A 19,840-nucleotide genomic window follows, 5' to 3' on the forward strand; every position below is an offset into this window, starting at 1 on the left:
CAAGTAACCTATGACATCCGCGTCTCGTGGTTGCTTTTGCATGTGCGGATTATGTTCCATTAAATGTTTTAAACAATTTTCAGGCGCTTCTTCGCTGCATTATTTCTTGTGCGCGGTAGAATCGGCGCCAAGTTATTTCGTTGTTTCCAGCTGCTAAATATTACTGTGCGTTACAATCGTGCAAATACAGTATGTACCGCGAAGTGTGCCATCAGCAGTTTTAACGTCGTCAGCATTGCTTCACGCTTGTGGGACAGACTTGATGGTTGATGTTGCCTTTAGGTGACTCGAGCATTTTTTTCAGTTTACTATGATTTTACTGGAACTTCACTGTATGTTCTCCTCAGTTTGCTGGTCGCTTTTGTCAAATTCCGCAGTAGTTTGATGTTCTGTCACAGCGCAAATGAATTTGAAAATTTATCATTTTGTGGTTTCAGTCGGGGAGGTTTCTACTGGCAGCCTTGAGTGCGTGACGTCACTGTATGCATCGCGGTCTATACTATTTGTTCTATGTTTGCAGCAGGACCAAAGTTTGAGCTTTCTTTTGTTCTTTTCAGGCAAATAGCGAATTCACCTGTAATTTACAGTTGCCACTTTAGCTATTTAATGCGCACATGATGGGCTTCGTGCCTTTGTCTGGGATGTCATGGGTTAGTCTGTTATGATACCACAGGTTGGTCAGAATCTACTTTCAGTTTTGGTTTCTCAGTCGTCGTTCTTCTTCTAAAATATACTTTCAAAATGCTTGTTTGTACTGGAAAAAGGCAACTCTGACTTTAAGGAATCTGGTTTTATGCTAGAAAATGCTAGAAAATCTGGAGTTGCCTTTTAAGTGAATTGGGTAACCTAAAGTTCCAGGTTGTGATACAACATTATCTTACATACTGTGCTGGTATTTGATATGGCAGTGAATTTTCATGCGACGTGCGAAATTTTCTCAACATTCTTTAATAGGTAGAATGAATCAGGTTCCAAAGTCTTTTCACGAGTGTGAAACCAACTGGCCTTGGTTGGTTGGCAAAACTTTATATCAGCGCCCTTGGTGGCTGGGCGAGGGTGGGGGAAGGGGAAAGGGGCAAGGGGATGAGCAGGACGGCGACAGGCCTTCGGGCAACTCTAGATGACTGGGCACATTTAGGCCGCGGCAACCTTCAAGGCCCAGTCCACAGTATCAATCTGTAGCTCCGGATTTGAGCTGCGCAGAGCATTTTGTGAGCCTAACCCTATATGGGGGGTTAGGTTTATCAGGTGAAGTTTGGTAATTGTGCGTGAAATTGGCTGTGATGTTAGGCACAGTATACAGTTTGGAGATTTTTCCCCTCTATGTATGAGGGAGAGCAGAAAAGGGGATAGCATGGTGGGAGTTTGTAGTCGACGCCATACCACCTGCTCGGTTTTGATTAGGAAAAGGTAAGGAGGGGAGGGAGATTTTGCGGAAGTTTCTATAACACATGGTAATATTGTTATAGGCGAAGCGGTGGCCCCTTGCACTGTGGAACGAGGGCAGGCCGTTCAGTGCCCAGTTGACGAGAGCTCAAGCTTGTTTGTTGGCGGCTGAGTTGCCCGGGTGTCCGCAGTGCGCTGGAACCCAGCGAAGGGTGATGCGCCGATTGGGAGAGGGAGCAGATTGCAAGGGGCTAGAGGTTGGGGCGTGGATTTTTCTTTTTGAAAAAATGAAGATGACTATCATTGAATCAGAAAAAATATATTTTGCAGAGGAGTGAGTAATCGCAAGGGCTATTGTCGCCTCTTTCACTTCAATGGGCTGGGTCAAGTTCCGAATGGTGGCACAGGTAACTAACTTGTGAGCATTGTCAGCCACTGCAGCCACGCATCGACAGCAGGGCTAGAAGAAGTGTAATACTTGTGAAAGGCCTTAGCTCTTGCACGGCTGGTTTCGAGGGAGAGTGCGCGCTCTTTCTTACGGCCTTTTCAATCGCCGCGGGAACAATGGGATCGTTTCTCCTTGAGTTACGCTCTCCGCTGCCGCAAGAGGCGCGACCTGCTCACTGTTGGCTCCGCGTCTGCTTCAGCGGCGGCGGGTGGCTTTTGCCTGGTTTCGCGCTGTCGCTCGCAGATTCCGTGGTGAGTGCAGCCCCAAAATGAAAGAACACAGAAGGTAGATGCTGCAGTGGCATGTCGTCAACGTATTACACACGTGAACGGAGTTTTTATATAAAAAACACTGTCGCTCCGCAAACGTTCGACAAGCGTATGACATACATAGTGGCATGGTAGCCACTTTTGTCCATTTTAGTATGAATTTTTCCCAAGCCTGTACAAGAATAGGAATTAAAAACAAACTGAATGAGCAGTGATCACATCGAAGCTTCTGCAAGGCTAACATGACAGCCTCTCGTCTGTAACAGCAAAACAGTCTTTCAGCGCTAGATACGAAACCATCCATGTTGCACCGAAAATGTAAATAATTTCATAAAAATGTAATGTAAATTGCAAAATGCTTTCATGATATAAATTATTAATATAGCAGTTAAAGTAAATGTTGTAGGGTTGAGTTTTAAATGTTACTATAATTCATATATTAGCAAATGTGTTGTATTATAAACATTACTTTTATTTTGCAAATAAATATTGCTTTAATGAAATTTTTACATATTAAGCTTATGAAAACAATCAAAAATAGTTTGATATTAGTGACACCACTTGTGCTGGAAGTGGTATAAAAAGAGGCCATTAAATGATGCAGGTGATACTCGATGCAGTGGCTTAATGAATTCACCTGCTATATCAGAAAGTATGCAAGAAACTTCTCAAGCGTTAAAGAAGGACACTATCACTGAAGACACATTTCAAGCCCATTGAGGCTCTCTTCAGGAAAGTAAGGCTAATGTGCGGAAGGGAGCGACATGCTAGATGCGAGGGCCGTAACAGCTAGCGGCACAAGCTACATTGTCAAGACGGACGTTTCATGTGAGAGCGAAATCAAGGCACCTTGCGTCGATGCTAAAAAAAACAATCATTTCTGCTGTGCCGCAATCAGTAACCGAGGAACTGAAGGAAGTGATGGCATCTCCTGCCATCCCATTATCCACTGTCACATATTTCAGTTTAACTTTACGTCGCTAGATGTACCGTTAAGTTAATCAACTTCGGGTGTGACGCTTCTTGAAACTAGTGAAAGAAGCAGTCCCATGTATATTTTTCTATGAGAACAATATTCTAGTGGACTGCATTATCCGAAACCAGAGCTTGTTGCTCTGTTGGACAAGTTTTATTTATTTTTTTTTTGAAAAAGCTGACGTGCACCAACTACACACAAATGTTCTCGAAGTACTTAAGATCCTGATTCAAGCAGCACTTGAGAATTCACCACTGATTTGCCTAAAAGCAATTGAGAACCGCCATGTTATAATTAAGGTCCGCTTCTTTGATATTTGAAAAATTTCTTAAAATCCTTCGTGCCAATTAATTATCCCAAGAAAGGGACAGACAGGGACGAGATGCCAACTCCTTATGTGCACAAGCCGTGCAGGAAGATTTTGACTGAATTTTCTAGCCGAAAGTTGCATTTTGATGAATTGATGAATATGCAGTACAATGTGTGACTTTGAAGGACCATTTTTTTAGTGTTTGCCGATCTTTTCAATTATGCATAACTGTCTATGCCCATTTCTTTGATTAAAAGTTGTTTTTTATCTGTGTATTAAACAGACTACATATACATCTTCGGTCTTTCAGCCGACTGATATGTTTTGAACAAAGCTAGAACAGCCCACTCCACCAGGCAACTGAAGTTTTAACTATATACACAAATGTTTGTTCCTTACTCTGAATCTGAGACGCGCCATGAATTTTCGCCGGTCCTCTTTTGCTGTGAACGAAAACGGCAGCGGTTGACAAAATCTCCACCATCAGTTTGCCATGCACTTGCGTCAGGTCGCCCTACATGCACCTATTTAGAGCTTTCAAAGGCACACAGCATAGCCTGGTACATATATTTTGGTACAAAATTTAGGGGCAAAAAGTGTTGAGGTAAGTGTACCCGAAGCTTCATATTCGACCGTGCGCGGCCGCCCCGACGAAGGCGCACGCGCGCAGATTATTGACTGTTTTATTCCTCATACAAGATAAATCTTGGACGCTGAATGCGGCGTCTTTGTATAAACGATAAGGGGTGAAATGTCAGGACCTGCGGGTTGCAACTGATGCGGGCGGAGCGAAGAGCGAGTGCACGTTTCCCTTGCGCGTGAGCGGCGGTAGCAGAGGCGCAGCAGTGGGGCGGTGGCGACTCCACTGAGGCGCGGCGGGCGGTGGAAACAGACCCCATTGGTGAGGCCGTAAGAGAAGCGCGCTCTCCCTCGAGACCGGCCGTGGCTCTAGCAATCCTTTGGTCGTAATTGTACTCCGCATGAATGTTTTCAAGTGCAGCAGGATGTAAAGATATAGATGACGACCAGGCGAGGTCTATACTTTGGGTGTGCACGGTTACGACTTTGACTGCTTGCTGTAGATTGCACTCGATTTCATCATGATTACCTGCGTTAGTCCAGATTGTGATGTCATCGACGTACAGTGCTGAAGCACTGAGATTGCTGTCAAATTGCGTTCTGGTGAAATGAGGGTGATGCTAAACAGGAAGGGGGACAGGATTGCCCCCTGTGGAGCTCCTCTGCTTCCCAGCGTGAAGTTTTCGGTCTGAATTGTGCCCAGTAGCAGGCAAGCGGTCCATTCATGCAGGAAGGCACCTATGTACAGCCTTTGTCAGAGTGTAGAGCCTGGGGGGGGTCTGCTTTTAAGCCGTGTAGCGGCGCTGATTTAGCGTTAGTGGTTAGTGGGGATTCTTCTCATTGGAGAGGGTAGGACAAAAAATCTTATTACCGTCAACAGATTGGAACGCTGGACATGTATTACAAGCCGCATAAAGCAGCTCAGAAGCAGACCCCCCCTGGGCTCTACACTTCTGACAAAGGCTGTACCTATATGTACAGGAGCCCACGTTCAGTGTGCTCAAGGACTGAATGATGGTGTGTTAGACATTATTAAAGGCTTTGATAAAATACTGAACCAGGATCACTCTGGTAAAGTGAGGGGAATCAGGGTTGACTACTTCCTCCTTTAGCTGAAGCAAGGCATCCTGAGTAGAGAGCCCTGCTCGAAATCCGAACATGATAGGGGGGATAGGGGTTCTTTTTCCATTTATCGGTTTAGATGACTCACTCAGGACTGCATGTTCCGTAAGCCGCGTGTACGATGTCAAGGAAATAGGCCGCATGTCCTTCAGATCAAGAGGTTTATTTGGTTTAGGAATGAAAGTCGCTTTTGCCGATTTCCATTCAGACAGTAGAGTGCCTGTTTCCCATTGCTGGTTTAAAAATTCTTTGAAGGATGCTATCGATCGTGCATCCGAATTGCAGAGCACCTTATTGGTGGTGCCGCCCAGGATCTGGGCAGAGGTGGCGCTTAGCTTGTGTAGAGCAGCCCACACTTCTTTGTATATGATGGTTTAAATGTGGCGGTTGCCGTCAAGGTGGTTACAGAGCTGATTCCATTGTTGTGAGGAGAGTTTGGCAGCATGTTTGGTTATTGTAACGTGTGCACCATTTTACGCTTGAGCGCTCAATTGTATTTTTGCCAGTGCTTTCCAGATTTTGATATGTCTCTCATAGATGGAGGAGTCTATCGACTGGGTTACTGCTAAGCTCTGCTGGGGCGAGGTTTTTGCTTAGAACCATGTCCTGTTTAATTTGACACGTCCACTCCGTGTAGCTAGAGATGTGTTGAAATTTCTGCTAGACATTAATGGGTGATTGCTTCCTATGTTTAAGCCCGTGTTTCTCCAGTCTTTCTGCCTAATGCTCTTTGTTGGAGTAAAGCCAGGGCTAGTGTTAATGCTTATGCTGTTGCCAGTGCGCATTGCTTGTGTGGCATCGGTAACGAGGGTTAGGCTCTTTTGGTCGTGCTGAAGAACAGCCAGGTAATGCGTTCCGAGGACCTGCTGCCGACGAAGGAAGCAGACGCAGGGCGCCGAAGCTCCAGGCCAAGATAGGAGGGATGATCGTACCCAGCAAGCTCCACCAAAATTGTATGGGGCAGCAAACCAGAGAACAGACAGGAGATGATCGATAGCAATGACATGATTTGATGAATGTCGGCGAGTCTAGCACGAGCGCTCCTGCCCACTCCACTGCCTGCTTCTGTTTTCTTGTCCGTATCAATATAGTAGTCATTTACTCTTGCGTGCTGAAGTCGTGTAGCTCCAGTCCTCGTGTGGTGCATTAGTCTCCCATTATGACGGTAGGTGCGCTGCCTGCTATCTCAAGTGCTTTATCTATTGCTAGGAAGGCATTAGACAGATCGTCTTTGGGATGGGAGCAGATGTTTAAGACAATATACAGTAAAATCTCAGTGATACGGATCCGGTTGATATGAATTTGCGAAATTCCCCGGCCAGAGCGCATTGTACACCGCGATCGCCAGCCGCGATGTACGCGTCATGAGCAGTTTACGGTGACGCGTGGTCCGCACCTCACCGACGTCGTGATTTTTTGTCGGGCTCACGCCGCGAAAAGCTTTCAGCGGCGCGTGGCCCACAAACCGCGGACGTCGCAACCGCAGTAGCTGGCGGCGGTGTACGCGCTGGGTGTGCACGGACCGCACATTGCTGGCTCCGCGATCAGTTTGTGGCGCCATGCCGTCCGCGTGTCGCCATCTCCAGTTATGCTGTACGCGCTGCGAGAAGTACGCGGAGGCGGTCGGATCGCACATTGCCAGCATCGCGATCGTTTTCCATGCTGCGAAAGGTTTGCAGCGGCGCACGGGCCGCACATCGTAGGCTTCGCGACTGCTAGTCGCACTGTAGGCATTGGGAGCAGTCTGCGGCGCTGCACGGCTGACACATCTCTTGTGCTGTACGCATTGTGAGAAGTCCGCAAAGGCACGTATCTCGCGCGTTGCCGGCGTCGCGATCGCCTGTCTCTCTGTGTGCGCCGCGAGTGGCGAGCTGTGACCGCGCAACCGTAATAAACCTTCTCGGACGTAAACAGATATGTGCGACTGCCTTTCCCATGCTTCTGCATACTTATTTTCGTTCGTTTTGATGATACGAATGTTCAGATGATACGAATTTTTTTCGCCACCCCGTGAGATTCGTATCACCGAGGTTCTACTGTAGGTAGGTTAGCCATTGCGGCGCGGAAGAATCTCTAGGAGGAGGCAGTCTGTAAAAGCCCCACAGATCATAGGTGATGTAGGCTACATGAAAGTAAAATATGTGACCACCCAAGGTGAGGTTGGGTTAGAATGGGTGGCTTGGTAACCTGTTAATTTCCGTATTTTGTGTGGCTCCTGCATGGTGATGACATTGGGTATGGCAGCGGTTTGGTGTATACGAAGGTGTAGATTGGCCTTTTTTTTTGTTGCAGGCCTGTACAGTTCCATTGCCACACATGCAGAGGGTTGTGGGGAAGGAGGTTTAGTTTGGGGAAGGAGCTGTGAGGGGTGGTGGGAGCAGAGGGGGAGGAGCATGTTTAAAGCTGGTAAGTTCGGTCATTTCACCTCCAATACACTTTCAAGCTTGAAGTGTTCAGCTATTTGGGATAAGCCCAAGTTTACTCATTACTCTAGTGTGCTCTAGTGTGTTGATTTGCTCCTGCTGCTGCATTGTAGATTGTGAGGGATTCGGGGCTAAGGTTCGTTTTTTTTAGTAGGAGGGACAAGGATTATGGCGCGATGAACTCAGGTTGGCTACTTTTATTCACCTGAATCGTAGGGAGGGGTTGTGGGTGGGGGGAGCAAGGGAGTTTTAACGCTCACGTACTAGAGCTAACCGTTGTTGGAGGACTTGGTTCTCCTTGATGAGCTTGTCTATGGCAGCCTGATAGTGTTCTCCAGAATTGCAGCGACCCCGTGAGGGTGGGAGGGGCGGTCTGCCCAACTCTCCTTTTCTGCTGACTTCTCTTCCTCTCAACGTGGACTTCATGTGGACCCTTGTAGACTCCTTCCCGTTTGTCCAGATATGCTGGTGGACTCCAGCTTCGGGTATGCACTGTCCATCTTGGAAGTTTTCCCTTGAGGTACACATCCTTGGATCTGAATGACTTGCGTGATGGAGTGGTTGGTTGGTTGGTTGGTTGGTTCATGGGAAGGGAAAGGCGCAGTATCTGTCACACTTGCTCTGTGGACACCTGAACCGCGCCGTAAGGGAAGGGATGAAGGTGGGAGTGAAAGTGGATAGAGAGAAAGGGGAGCCGTAGTGGAGGGCTACGGAGTAATTTCGACCACCTGGGGTTCTTTAACGTGCGCTGACATCGCACAGCACACGGACGCCACTTCGTTTCGCCTCCATCGAAACGCAGCCGCCGTGGTCGGGTTCGAACCCGGGAACTCCGGCACAGTAGTCGGGCGTCTTACCACTGCACCACCCCGGCGGGGCCACGTTGGTATCTTTTGTGGCATAGCCGGTGTGGTGTCCGCCGCCTTACCCAATGCAGATAGGAGAACACTGTTGATCGCGAGGGTTTGTGCCCTAATGTAAAAAAAAAAAAAAAAAAAGAATGTGACAGGTCAGAATTTCTGTGTATTGTAGTGTTGGATGCAAAACTAATGGCTACAAAATTACTTTCAAGATAGAGCACTAGTCTCAGTACTTTTTCTGGTGGCGCACGACAGGTTATTCACTTCAGGTAGGTATTTGAGGTTCTTGGGTTACAAAAAGGAATCGACTACCACAGAGAAAGGATGGAAGGCAGGGTGATTACTAATTGAAAGGGTTCTTTAAAGTTTTTCCGGTAGGGGTAAGGGGACGTGAGAAGGAAAGGCAGGAGGTGTGAAGAGCACAATCACATTTTATCACACAAGCTAATAAACACTCTCGGGTACAAAAAAATGTGCCTTGTAGGGTGGTCGGTAAAATTAATTCCTAAAATTTCATTCCTCCTAATATCTTAATATAAATATCTTCAGTGGTCAAAGTTATAATAGTTCATTTCACCTGAGCAAGGTGTTAGTAATTTCTTCCTTCGTTCGGTTACTGTTCTTTTATGTCCACCAATTTATCTGATGACTATTTTCTAGCTGCAGTAACTCCTCAAACTTGTGCATGGTTATATGGTGACAGAAAGGTTGGGACTTTTGATTGGACATCGCAACAACTGCACTGTGGTCCTATATATACAGGGTGTCCAAGCTAACTTTAGCCAAGGGTTAAAAAATGAAACATTTGAGGTAGACCAGAGAAACCACTTGTATACAGCTGCCAGCCATCTGGCACACCGCACAATTTTGTTCAAAGTCTGAAGAAAGTAAGAAGAATTAAAAGTCAGAAGTAGAAGTCTGAAATGCAAGCTGCTGTACTCTTGCCCCGTGTGCAGATACTGTTCGCTCTCCTCTCAGAGGGACCGTCACCTCTCTATTGGAAAAGCTGCTTGCGCAGTTGCTGGTGGGTCTGTGTTCTCTTAGAGCTGTTACTCTTTGGTCATGTGATTGCCTGGTCAGGAAGGATGCCTGTCGTTGGGCCAGCTCGACAATCATCCTTGTACGGTTTAAAGAGTATATAATAAACCTTAATTACTCACTGCCTCCGTGCTTGCCAAGGTGGTGCAGTGGTTACAGCTCTCAATTGTTGTGCCCGATGACGGGGGATTGAATGCCAGCTGCAGTAGTCACTTTTCGATGGAGGCGAAAAGCAAAGCGCCCCTGTGCTGTGCGATGTCAGTGCACGTTGGAGAACCCCAGGTGGTTGAAACTTCCCGAGACCTCCACGGCCTCTCTCATAGCCTATGTTGCTTTGGGATGTTAAACTCCATAAACCGAACCAAAGCAATCACCGCCCCTGCCTGGAGCCTTCTCTACGCTGTGCCGGTGAATCTCCGAACCAACTGCGGCGTCCTTCATACATCATGTACAAAGCTGCGGGTACATTTCGAGCCCAGCTAGTCCGTTACAGTTCATGTGTAGCTGTCACCTCAGCACATTGTAGCTTTGTTTTTGCATGTTTGGTTTTGAACTCTCGTGTCCCTACAGCGATGAAAACAATAGTCTCCTCACTTTCCACACCCTCCTTCCTCAATATGGCGGGCTTGGTTAGCCTCTGACCAGCTGAAAGACCAGTTGGCCTTGGTGACCCTGGCTCAGGACATTCTCGATGCTTAATATTGCGTTAAAGTTGTTTCCTCTTCCTCCTCCTTCAGCACGAGAAATAAAATTTGCATCATGCGTAAGCATGCGGAATGTCATTTTAGAAATTTTTTCAAGGTTTTCGAAACAAACTGTCCGTTGTTTTCATGAAAGCACACTCCCTTTTCTTTGTATGTGACTGCCAGTCTTGTGAATGAGTATCGAGGAATTTTTAACTGCCAAATCTTGAAGCTCAAATTAGTCGAGCGTTATTGATGGGCTGAGAAGAAAGTATTGCTATTAATTTTAGCTAACTGCCAAAGCTAAACGCTTGGATAAATCAGGTGGGCCTTGAGGGTCTGAGAATTCCCGTCTGAACCTTGAAAACCTTTGAATTCTGATCTACTATAGGGCACATCTATGTAAGAACACTAATACCCTCTAAATTTTGTTATTTTTCTTTCACAAAAGTCCTCGTGAGAACTTAAGCGGAACTGTACCACCACATCTTTGGCTACTGTCCCTTGGCAAGCACTGCATAAGAGCAGATGAGACTTTACTGCCTCCTCCAGACGTTGCACAGAGCTAAGCTACTATCGTCAGGAGCAGCAAGCATGCACGCATGGAGCGGGAAGCATTCATACACGGCTCCACTTTCCGACTGCCATGCCCCCACAGCTATGCCGCCACGAAGGATGGTACTTTCGTGGTACTTGTTCCATGCATGCTACAATGCGCAGGCACTTCTGGGTCCAGTGTACAGACGCTTAACCAGAAAAAAAAACAAAACAAAAAGTCGCCTTGCTATCAGAATCGTGCCTGATACAGTAAAATCATATTAGTTTAAATTACCAAATGACCCCAAAAAACTGCTGAAAACTGCGACATAGCAATTTTATTAACGCCTGGAATATGGCTGTCTTCACATTGGAGATGAAACTGACAGCAGGCTTCTTCACTGCATAGTGGAGCATCCTCAAAACGCGATGGTTCAGCATAGTTAGCGAGCGGAGGAAGCACAGGGATGCAAGAGAGAAAAACGTGCGTGATGCCATCCCAAAATAAAACTAAAAAACCAGTGACATGCAAAAGCAGTGTGTGTGAAACGGCTTGGCTGTCCAATGCATGCGTCCGATGGCGGTGGCAGGATAGCATAAATTTAACTCATTAGGTACCATGAAATAAGCAGAAAAATCTGATAGGTGTTAGAAATGATATTTTAATTAATGAAATTTTGCACTATCTTGGTACAACATATATCGTAATGCAGATGAATAAATGGGTTTTCACACACAAAGTATAAATTTCTTATTGTATAAAAATTTTATAAAGAGATTTCTAATTTTTTCTGAAAAAAATCTTTGAAAAAGTTGTAAATGCTTGAATATGGAAGTAAGAATCCACACTAAAAAAATTCAAGAATGTGCATCATAAGCTAAATTGCTTTTTTTCCCTAGTTCTAAATGCCTTCCATCCCAATCTTATTTTCTTAGTTATTTCACTTTCATGGTCTGGATCTGCGGTTACTACCTGTCCTAAGTAGTCATATTCACCTACCCCTTCAGTGTTCACCTCCCCCACTATATTCTATATTCTAGTACTTTATTTTCAACGGTTTTTTTTTTTTTTCTTTGTGAAAACTTGGTAGTTTAAAGTTTACCACATTTTTCTTTAGTACACTAAGCCATGTGACACAACCCAATGCTAGCCTTTTTTTGCTTGTGTTCTCTTCAGTTTGTTCTAATCAATGCAATAGGTTGTCCAAGCCATCGCCAAACAAATCGCTTCTGTCTCTGCATTTCTTCGCAGAAAAATGATTGCACAACTGCTTCCAGAGGCAAGGCTGAGCTTGCCGCCTCTAACCAAACCAAATTAACTAAAAGTTCACCAGTTTAGGGCAGCTACCTGTATGTAGGTTTCATTCTTTGACATTAAAACTCTTTTGGGACCTGAGACAAATAGGCAATTCTAATAGATGTTCGAAAATATTTTCTAATTAATTTTCTGCACAATATTTTTATAACATATATCAAAGGGCGGCAAAATATAAAATACGAAAAAGAATGAGATGCCTAAATTACTACATAAAAGAAAAAAAGAAAGCTCAAATACAAGATTTCTAATTTTAAACCTAAAAATGTGGAAATGCGTGAACATGGCGACCAAATGCTATAATAAAACATTCCAGCACGCACAAAGTGAGGTACACCCTTTGTCAAATGATTAGAGCCCAGGGGGTCTACTTCTGAGCCATACTATGTGGCTCGTAATGCATTCCAGGTTTCCAAACTTGCTGAAGGCAAGAAGATTTTTTATCCTACCCTCTCCAATAGCTAGGACTTCCACGATTGTTAGAGAAGTCGTAATATATGCCTTAAAAGCAAACCCCCTGGGCTCTAAACTTTTGACAAAGGCTGTACATCGCCTCTTTCCTTAATTTGAGGCAAAATAAAGTTGACAAGCTTATTTACAACTTTTTTTTTTTGTGCTTTCTTGCACCATTTACCTTACTCACTTCTCTGACAGGTGTTTATGCCATTCATGGAAACAGTTGTGATAAGCATTGAGATACGTATAGACTTTGCATTTACTGCAAGAAACAGTAGTTTAGAACTGTATTTTCTTCTGTTCAGAGCACAGCTTGCAGTGTCAAGTTCAGGTCAGTTAGAAACTTCTTTGATCCAATTCTGAGTACCGCGCCCATGCCTTCGCTACGGCCGCTCAGTCAAAACGCACTAGGTGTGTGTTGCGTCGCTCGAGACAGGTGTGGTGCGCCTTGTTCCCACCGCCACCTAAGCGGCAGTGCGACTGGTCTGGGACAGCGACGGGCAGAGAGCCGCATTTCCAGTGGAGTTTTGGTGCGGTCAGCGCTTGGATAATTTCGGATTTTAAGTCCCGCACTTCACAAAATATGACAGGCAATGCCTCATGCAGGCTTTGTATCAATAGCGGCGCATCACAATCGCTGCACTTCTCCGACTGACGTATGCACTTGCATTTATGCTGAAGAGAATCCTGCTGCATTACTTGTAAGCATGCTTCACCGAGTGGTCGCACAGAGACGACAGACACAAGTCAACCTTCCTCACAGACCTGTTCTGTTTGTCAACTCGCTGCTTTGCTTACTCTTGCGACCATCTTTGCATGCTCTAGTTTCTCTGTTGCATTCATGTGGACAAGGCATTGAAGTCTGCATTCTTTCAGAATGGACTGACCATTCTATAGAGCGTTGCCCTGCTGTGAACCATTGATTGTTAACCCACTTCTTCAGTTCTATGTGTGTTTGGTTTCTTATCTTTAGTGAGCTGCTTTTTTTTTTCTTCCAATTTCTGGTTTTCTCTCTCAAGTGACCTATATATGAAAAAAAAAAAAAAAAAACTCTCCTTTCCTCGTTCTCATTTGTCGTTTTACTCGTGCTCAGTGCGCTCCACAAACTAACCCAAACAGCTTCTACTTTTCACTTACTCTCATTGTACTGCTAATTATTATTGCTGCTTTTGCAGTGTGGTCTCAGTTTTTCCTCTGCAACCTGTTTGTCATTAGTGTTCCCTTTGCATTGCCTCTGAGTCTTGTCTGCACCTTTACACATGTGCCACCAATAAATAATAACCAGACTTATTGTCCAGCCTCTTGAAAATGGGTTTTAGATGTTGCGCAAGTGAAAAAAAGGTCATTCAAATGTACGAGCTAAATACTTGGTTACAGTACGTTGCCTTTCTTCACTTCATATGCTAAGGCATCCAGTGATGGTTAAAGTGGTGTAGAAAGTTAACATTATTGCCTCAAGATGTGTAGATCTGCATCACAAGCTTAGACTTGAAAGCATCACACATAGGAAACAACATAGTGTGTGCCTTAACAGTAGCTCAACTTACAATACAATGCCACTATCTCGAAGACTACTAGAAAAGTAGGGACCAGTATTTCTCGCCTTTGGAAAGATAGTCACACTAAGCTACTTCAGGTGCTGTATTTTGAGTCTGGTACCAAAATGAACCAGAGTACATTTTTAAAAATTTATTACAGAGTCCTGCAGTGCCCGAAGGCATTATTTATTGCAGGGAAGGAATGACAAATAGCATTTGTTACTGGAAAGGCTGAAAGTACAACAAAAAAAACCATTGATAAAGAAAATATTGCGGCACAAATTACGCTACAATAGGTCACTGAACCAGGCCTTAGACTAATAAACTTAATCTTAATATAAGCGAAATGAGTAATACCACCTCAGCATCATTTTTACATATACGACAATGCTCTGGTTGAACACGTCTGAGCTGCTGGGAACACTTTCGAGTGAACGAGATAAGTTTGCATTTTCAAGTATTAAAGACTGCCATTTTGAGCACCAGCATTGAATAGAATCTAAGTCTCGCTGAAGTTTCAGCACATCAGAAGAACTTTTCACAACATGGTAGACGACACAGTCGTCAGCACATAGCCGAGCTTTGCAAGTAATGTGAAGAACAAAGGAGCTTCTCATGCTGAGTGACTTCATACTGTGTTGGTACACTATTGTAAGGCATTCTACATTCTTTGCTGTAAAAAAAAAATTATAATAATTGATAATAAATTTTTTAACAATTGATAGGGCACATATGCTTCAATATGCAGATGATATTAAGTTATTTATGCCTGTTCCTGATCTAGAGGAATGTGCAGCATTGCAAGATGATATCTGTAATGTTGAAAAGTGGTGTACTAGAAATGGTCTTATTTTAAACACGTCCAAGACGAAAGTTGTTTCATTTACAAGGAAGCATGTTGCTGTTGATTTTTGTTATTCTGTTGGCGATGAAAGCTTAAAGAAAGAGAAGAGCATTCGGGATCTCGGTGTTTACGTGGACTCGTGCTTGAGATTTTATGAACATGTTAACTATATTATTAATTCTGCTTCCTCAATATCTGGGTTTATTGTAAGGATTACATGCAGATTCAGTGATCCCCATTGCATGATACATCTGTTTTGTTCACTTGAGCACCCTAAGCTTGAATTTGCTTCTGTTATTTGGAGCTCCATTGGTATTGTTCTGGAAGAAAAAATTGAAAATGTTCAACGTTGTTTCGTACGCATGTACTATGAGAGATGGCGTTATTATTATGAGTATACAAGAAGTACAACCTCGAAAATCTGTCCGCTAGGAAAGAGAAACGAGATCTGATATTCTTTTATAAATGTATACACGCCCAAATAGACTGCTCACACATCTTGGAATTTATGTTTCAATCCACCAAAAAAAAAAAAAAAAATGCTTCGCTATCATAATGTTTTTTCTGTCAAAACAGTTTGCAGGACTAACCCGTTCATATGAGTATAATTTTTGTATAACAGTTTAGCTAACCGTGATGATAGTAATGTTGTTGACATTTTTGCATCCACTCTAGGTGAATTCAAATTATGTTTCTAGTTATGACTGCATATTGTGTTGTGTACCATAACCAAGGCAATTGCTGTTCGTGGGCAGGGTAAATAAACAATTGCAATATGCTGGCAGGTGGAGAAGCGCAGCCTGAATGTGCTCAACCGCTGGCAGAGGAGCTACTCCATCAAGACAGTGCTGCAGGAGTTGAGGCGTGCCATGACCCTGAAGGAGAACCAGAGAATGGCTCAGCCACCTGAAGGATCCACCTTCTGAGAGGCGCCTTCCACTCCTGTACTGGGCTGCTGCTGCCACCACCACCGCTGTCTCTGTGTCTCGTTTTGACCCCCCTCAGTCCCCCGTTTGTTTTTCACTGCTGTAAACAGTTTTTGTCCTCTTTTCTATAAAACTGCTTGTGCCTGAGAACCTCACCTGCCTCACTTGTTTACTTCCTCCTGCGTTGCTCATGAGCGCTGCTGTTGTTATTCCGATGTGGTGAATATGACCACCTGTGGCCACAGCTGAGGCTCCTTCTCCTTCCTGTAAATGTTTCTGCCTTTGAGTATACTTTTATTTTGCATGCCAGGAGAGCTTGTTTTCCCCTTCACATTTTGTTTGCGATATTCACATCTGTTATCTTTGCTTTTAGAAAAGCAAGCGCTAGTAGCACTTTGGTAAATTATTTGTGGACTTCATATTTAAAAGCAAGTGGCAAGCTCTGTCATTTCCTTCAGAAATGGTACGGCCTTAGAACATTTCACATAGAGGCGTGTGCTATGTTTGCAGTAGAGACCAGTCTTATTTTGAAACTTGCAAAATGACTTATGCAGGAAGGCAAATAAAGGCTATCTTGAAGGCATACTTTCCTTCATCAGTTTGTATTTTGCACAGTTTCTACTTTAGGTAGGGGCAGGATTGCAAACACCCTTACCTCCAGGCTTCTGTTCTTCCTTCCCAAAGTGCATGCAGGGAGATCAGTACGTAGGAATTGATAGCAAAACAAAGGATGCTTTTCTGGCATATAGCCTGTTGTCGTCCACCAGCTGTCACATTTCAGCTGTAAACATCGCTGAATGAAGCAATCTAGTTGTTTGATAAACAAAGCCTTTTGGCCAGTGTTTTACTATTGCTCTATTTTCTGCCCAACTTTGGTGGGGCGTTTTGTGCACGTACAAAGTGTGCATTGCTAAGACGAATTGCTGTACTGTGCACCCCAAGAGTTGCTGTAAAGGTAGTGTGCATATGGTGTGCCTTGAGTTGTGTGCCAATTGTGGCCAGAAGTACATGTTGGCAGCAATCCTGAGGCAGTAATTTTGATTGTGTGGAGGTTTTGATGAATATTTGTTTTCATGGCACAAATTCGACGTAAGGCAATTTTAGCAGAAAAGTGGGCGTGTGCCGTGCTGTGTCACGCCTGCTAAACAAACTCGTCTTTAATATTAAGTGCGAGGTACTCATTTCTCCCTTCTCCATTTATTTTTGCCTTCTGTTGGTGTTGTGGATTATGTAGGTTTGTCAGGCTTATTCTTTGGATTGCCTGGAATTCTTTGTAAGGGTGCTGTTATCTGCATTACGAAATTTTTCTTACGTGACGACCAGCGACATTGTGAGTGAAAGCTAGTTATTTTTGTCTGGGTATTACTTGCAGTCCTGTATGGTAGCTGAGTGCATATATGATGCAAAAGGAGTAGCTTCTTTTTTTTTTTTTTTTTAACGTTTTAAGTAGGAAAGTAAGAAATGCCTGTGAAATTTGTGTATTGTGGGAGAATGACATAATAAAAAAGTTCTTCATTGCTTCGAAGCAATTTTTGTCAGGACTGGAATTCATCTGGAAGAAAGACTTTTTTTTACTCAGCGTTATCAAGTTTCTCATATACCGCACATGCATGATAGTGCGCTGCATTATCTCTAAAGGAAGAGCATCCAATACATTAGGAACTATAGTTGTGAAATTTCTGTTGCAACAATGCATTTAACGTAAGTATTATGTAGATAATCTGTGCATAGACTCGTCACTCTGAAGGATAGTGCAGGATTCCTTGAAGTACTGGATGACTTGGAATAATTTATTTTTAATGTCTGCTCTTGTAAGCAGTGCTGAACATCAGAATAGCTAAGCGGGCAAGTTGGTGATACATAGTTAAAACTGATAGGTGCGAAACACGAAGACGAAAGAAGAGAATAACACACAGCGCTTGTGGTGTGTTATTCTCTTCTTTAGTCTTCTTCTTTCGTGCTGTTTTGTTTTTAACTGATCACCAAATTTTTTTACCATTTGTTTTTGGTCCTTGTTACTTTTTCAAATTCCACGTTGATGGCTAGCAAGGAGAGTTCTGGTACAGAGTGGCAATGGCCAGAGCTTGGACTATTTGTTGCACTATGCATGCATAGCATGTTTACGTATACCTGAACTCTTGTTTCATGCTCCTATAGCTTCCAATAGCTTAAATGCACCCAGAAGTGACTTCCTGGTTGGCAGAATTGGGTGGAGAGAAAAAAAAAAAAGCTTTAAATATACTTTGTATTGACCCTATCATACTGCAGGAATTATATATATTTTTGTAATGTTTGCCCAAATATACTCTCGGCATTTTAGTGCTAGGCACATGCATTAGTGTGCTTACTAGTTTCCTAGTGCATAAACATGCACCGTTGCATGCCCTATTGCTTGGGGACTTTATTTTTTGTTGCAAAATTTAAAGTGCATTTTCGATAGCCATTAAGTTGACTCTCTCAAGCAACGCGCATTGGTAATTTTCTTTTTGCCAGAGCCAATGTGTGATGTGGCTCCAATCTGCCTGTAGTCATTCAAATGCTCATATTTATTTTTTGCGATGTTTATTGCCTCTGAGCATAAAAGAATGCTATGAAGGATGAATGGTGTGGTCAAATAAATAAAAAAAGGTGTGCGGATGCCATGAAGGAGAGGAGTGAACAATGATGTGGTCACTGCGTCCAAGCGGCGTTTCTCACAATGTGTAGAGGAAGCAGTTCGTGATTTGGGGTGATGTGCGTGCATTTTGATATGCAGCTTCTGGGGCCTCTATTTTTCTTGAGCAGTCTGTTGTATAGGCAGGAACTGGAAGTACATTTTAAAGTGAACAAAATCAACTTTATAATTGTTTTTCCGCATGCATAATCTAGCGTCTTTAATTGCAATTATAAATGCGAGCATTAGAAATGTTACCTGTGCCGACTAGCTCCGCTGCAGTGACTCATTGGTTATGGCACTTAACAATGATCCTGGAGACCTGAGTTTGATCCCGCCTGCAGTGGCTGCGTTCTGGTGTAGGCAAAGCACAAGGCATCATGTTCAGTGTCATGTTAGTAAGCATTAAAGAACCTTGGTAGGTTAAAGTAATCTGGAACGTTCCACTGTCCCTCACAGCCAGATTTCCTTTGGGATGTTGAACCCCCATAAGCAAACAGGAAAACGTGCAATAACCATATGATCAAAATGCTGGATAAAAGTTTTCTATCATTTCATTATTAAGATTAAGAATTGATCTGTTATATACTGTAAAATTACAGCTAACAATTTTATGCATTTTTTGCTGGTGGGGTCAGCTTTTGCAGTGACCGATATTTCTGCATGCTATATTCCCCAGTGACAGATCAAACATTCACTTTGCTTGCATAAATGTGTTGGGAAGTGTAGTTAGTGCAATGCTTTCAGGATGTGACGGAAATGCTAAATATTACTATTCCACCATCTGTATCGTATCCGAGTGATGCACTGGACGTTATGGGGGTTAATGATTGTTGAATTTGTGGATACAGCATTTCTCTGAAGTATATGAGGCTTGTGCAATATAAATACTGAACGTACTGAGGGAGCAAAATGGCTTGTCGCTGTGTTCATAACAGAATTTACTACAAGGTGACAGCTGATAGGGCAGTGCTGATGTGTGGTATTAGAGAGGTGAGAATATGCTCCTTGGCTCTTGACTTGCCCACAAAGAAAAACTGCTTCAGAATTTATAAGTGGAAGTGTGAAATAGTCTCGATTTATTGCTTTTAATAAACAAAAATATCCTTGACACTTCCTTAGTTGAACAGTAACAAAGTTCAAGAGATTTGCTTAAAATGCTCTTCCAAGGGGATGAGTTAAAAAGTGTATGGCGTGTTGGCAAGAGGAGTGATGCTAGCTGCACAGAAATAGTCCACATTTTTCTGTCGAGTGCATGTGGTCGATCAAGTATTTTTGTTTTATCACTTCCATGGATTTGCCCACATGCTACATTTTTAATGCATGTGGAGTATGGTAGGCAACGTTTTGTGCCCTTTGCCTCTTTGTGGAGAACACGCTGCATGAGAGTGAGGCAGCAGAGAGTCTCCTCTAGCTAAACCTTGTGTCCATTGATTCTGTAACTGATTCCCCATTTTGAATTTTGACGCATTACCAT

General features: G+C 43.6%; 1 protein-coding gene across 3 annotated transcripts in view; it reads left to right on the forward strand.

Moving 5' to 3' along the window:
• The window catches only part of Uev1A (Ubiquitin-conjugating enzyme variant 1A), a 29,922-nt gene extending 12,687 nt beyond the window's left edge, over positions 1 to 17,235 (forward strand). For all 3 annotated transcript variants that reach the window (XM_084589073.1, XM_084589072.1, XM_084589071.1), the window contains one exon: positions 15,570 to 17,235. In XM_084589073.1, the coding sequence (XP_084445199.1) occupies positions 15,570 to 15,710 (141 nt within the window). In that variant the 3' untranslated portion in view covers positions 15,711 to 17,235. The remainder of the gene's footprint in view (positions 1 to 15,569) is intronic.
• Positions 17,236 to 19,840: the final 2,605 nt, after the last annotated feature.

This window comes from Amblyomma maculatum, chromosome 1 (genome assembly GCF_055883805.1).
Source record: "Amblyomma maculatum isolate TAMU_Amacu chromosome 1, ASM5588380v1, whole genome shotgun sequence".
Lineage (NCBI taxonomy): Eukaryota > Metazoa > Arthropoda > Arachnida > Ixodida > Ixodidae > Amblyomma > Amblyomma maculatum.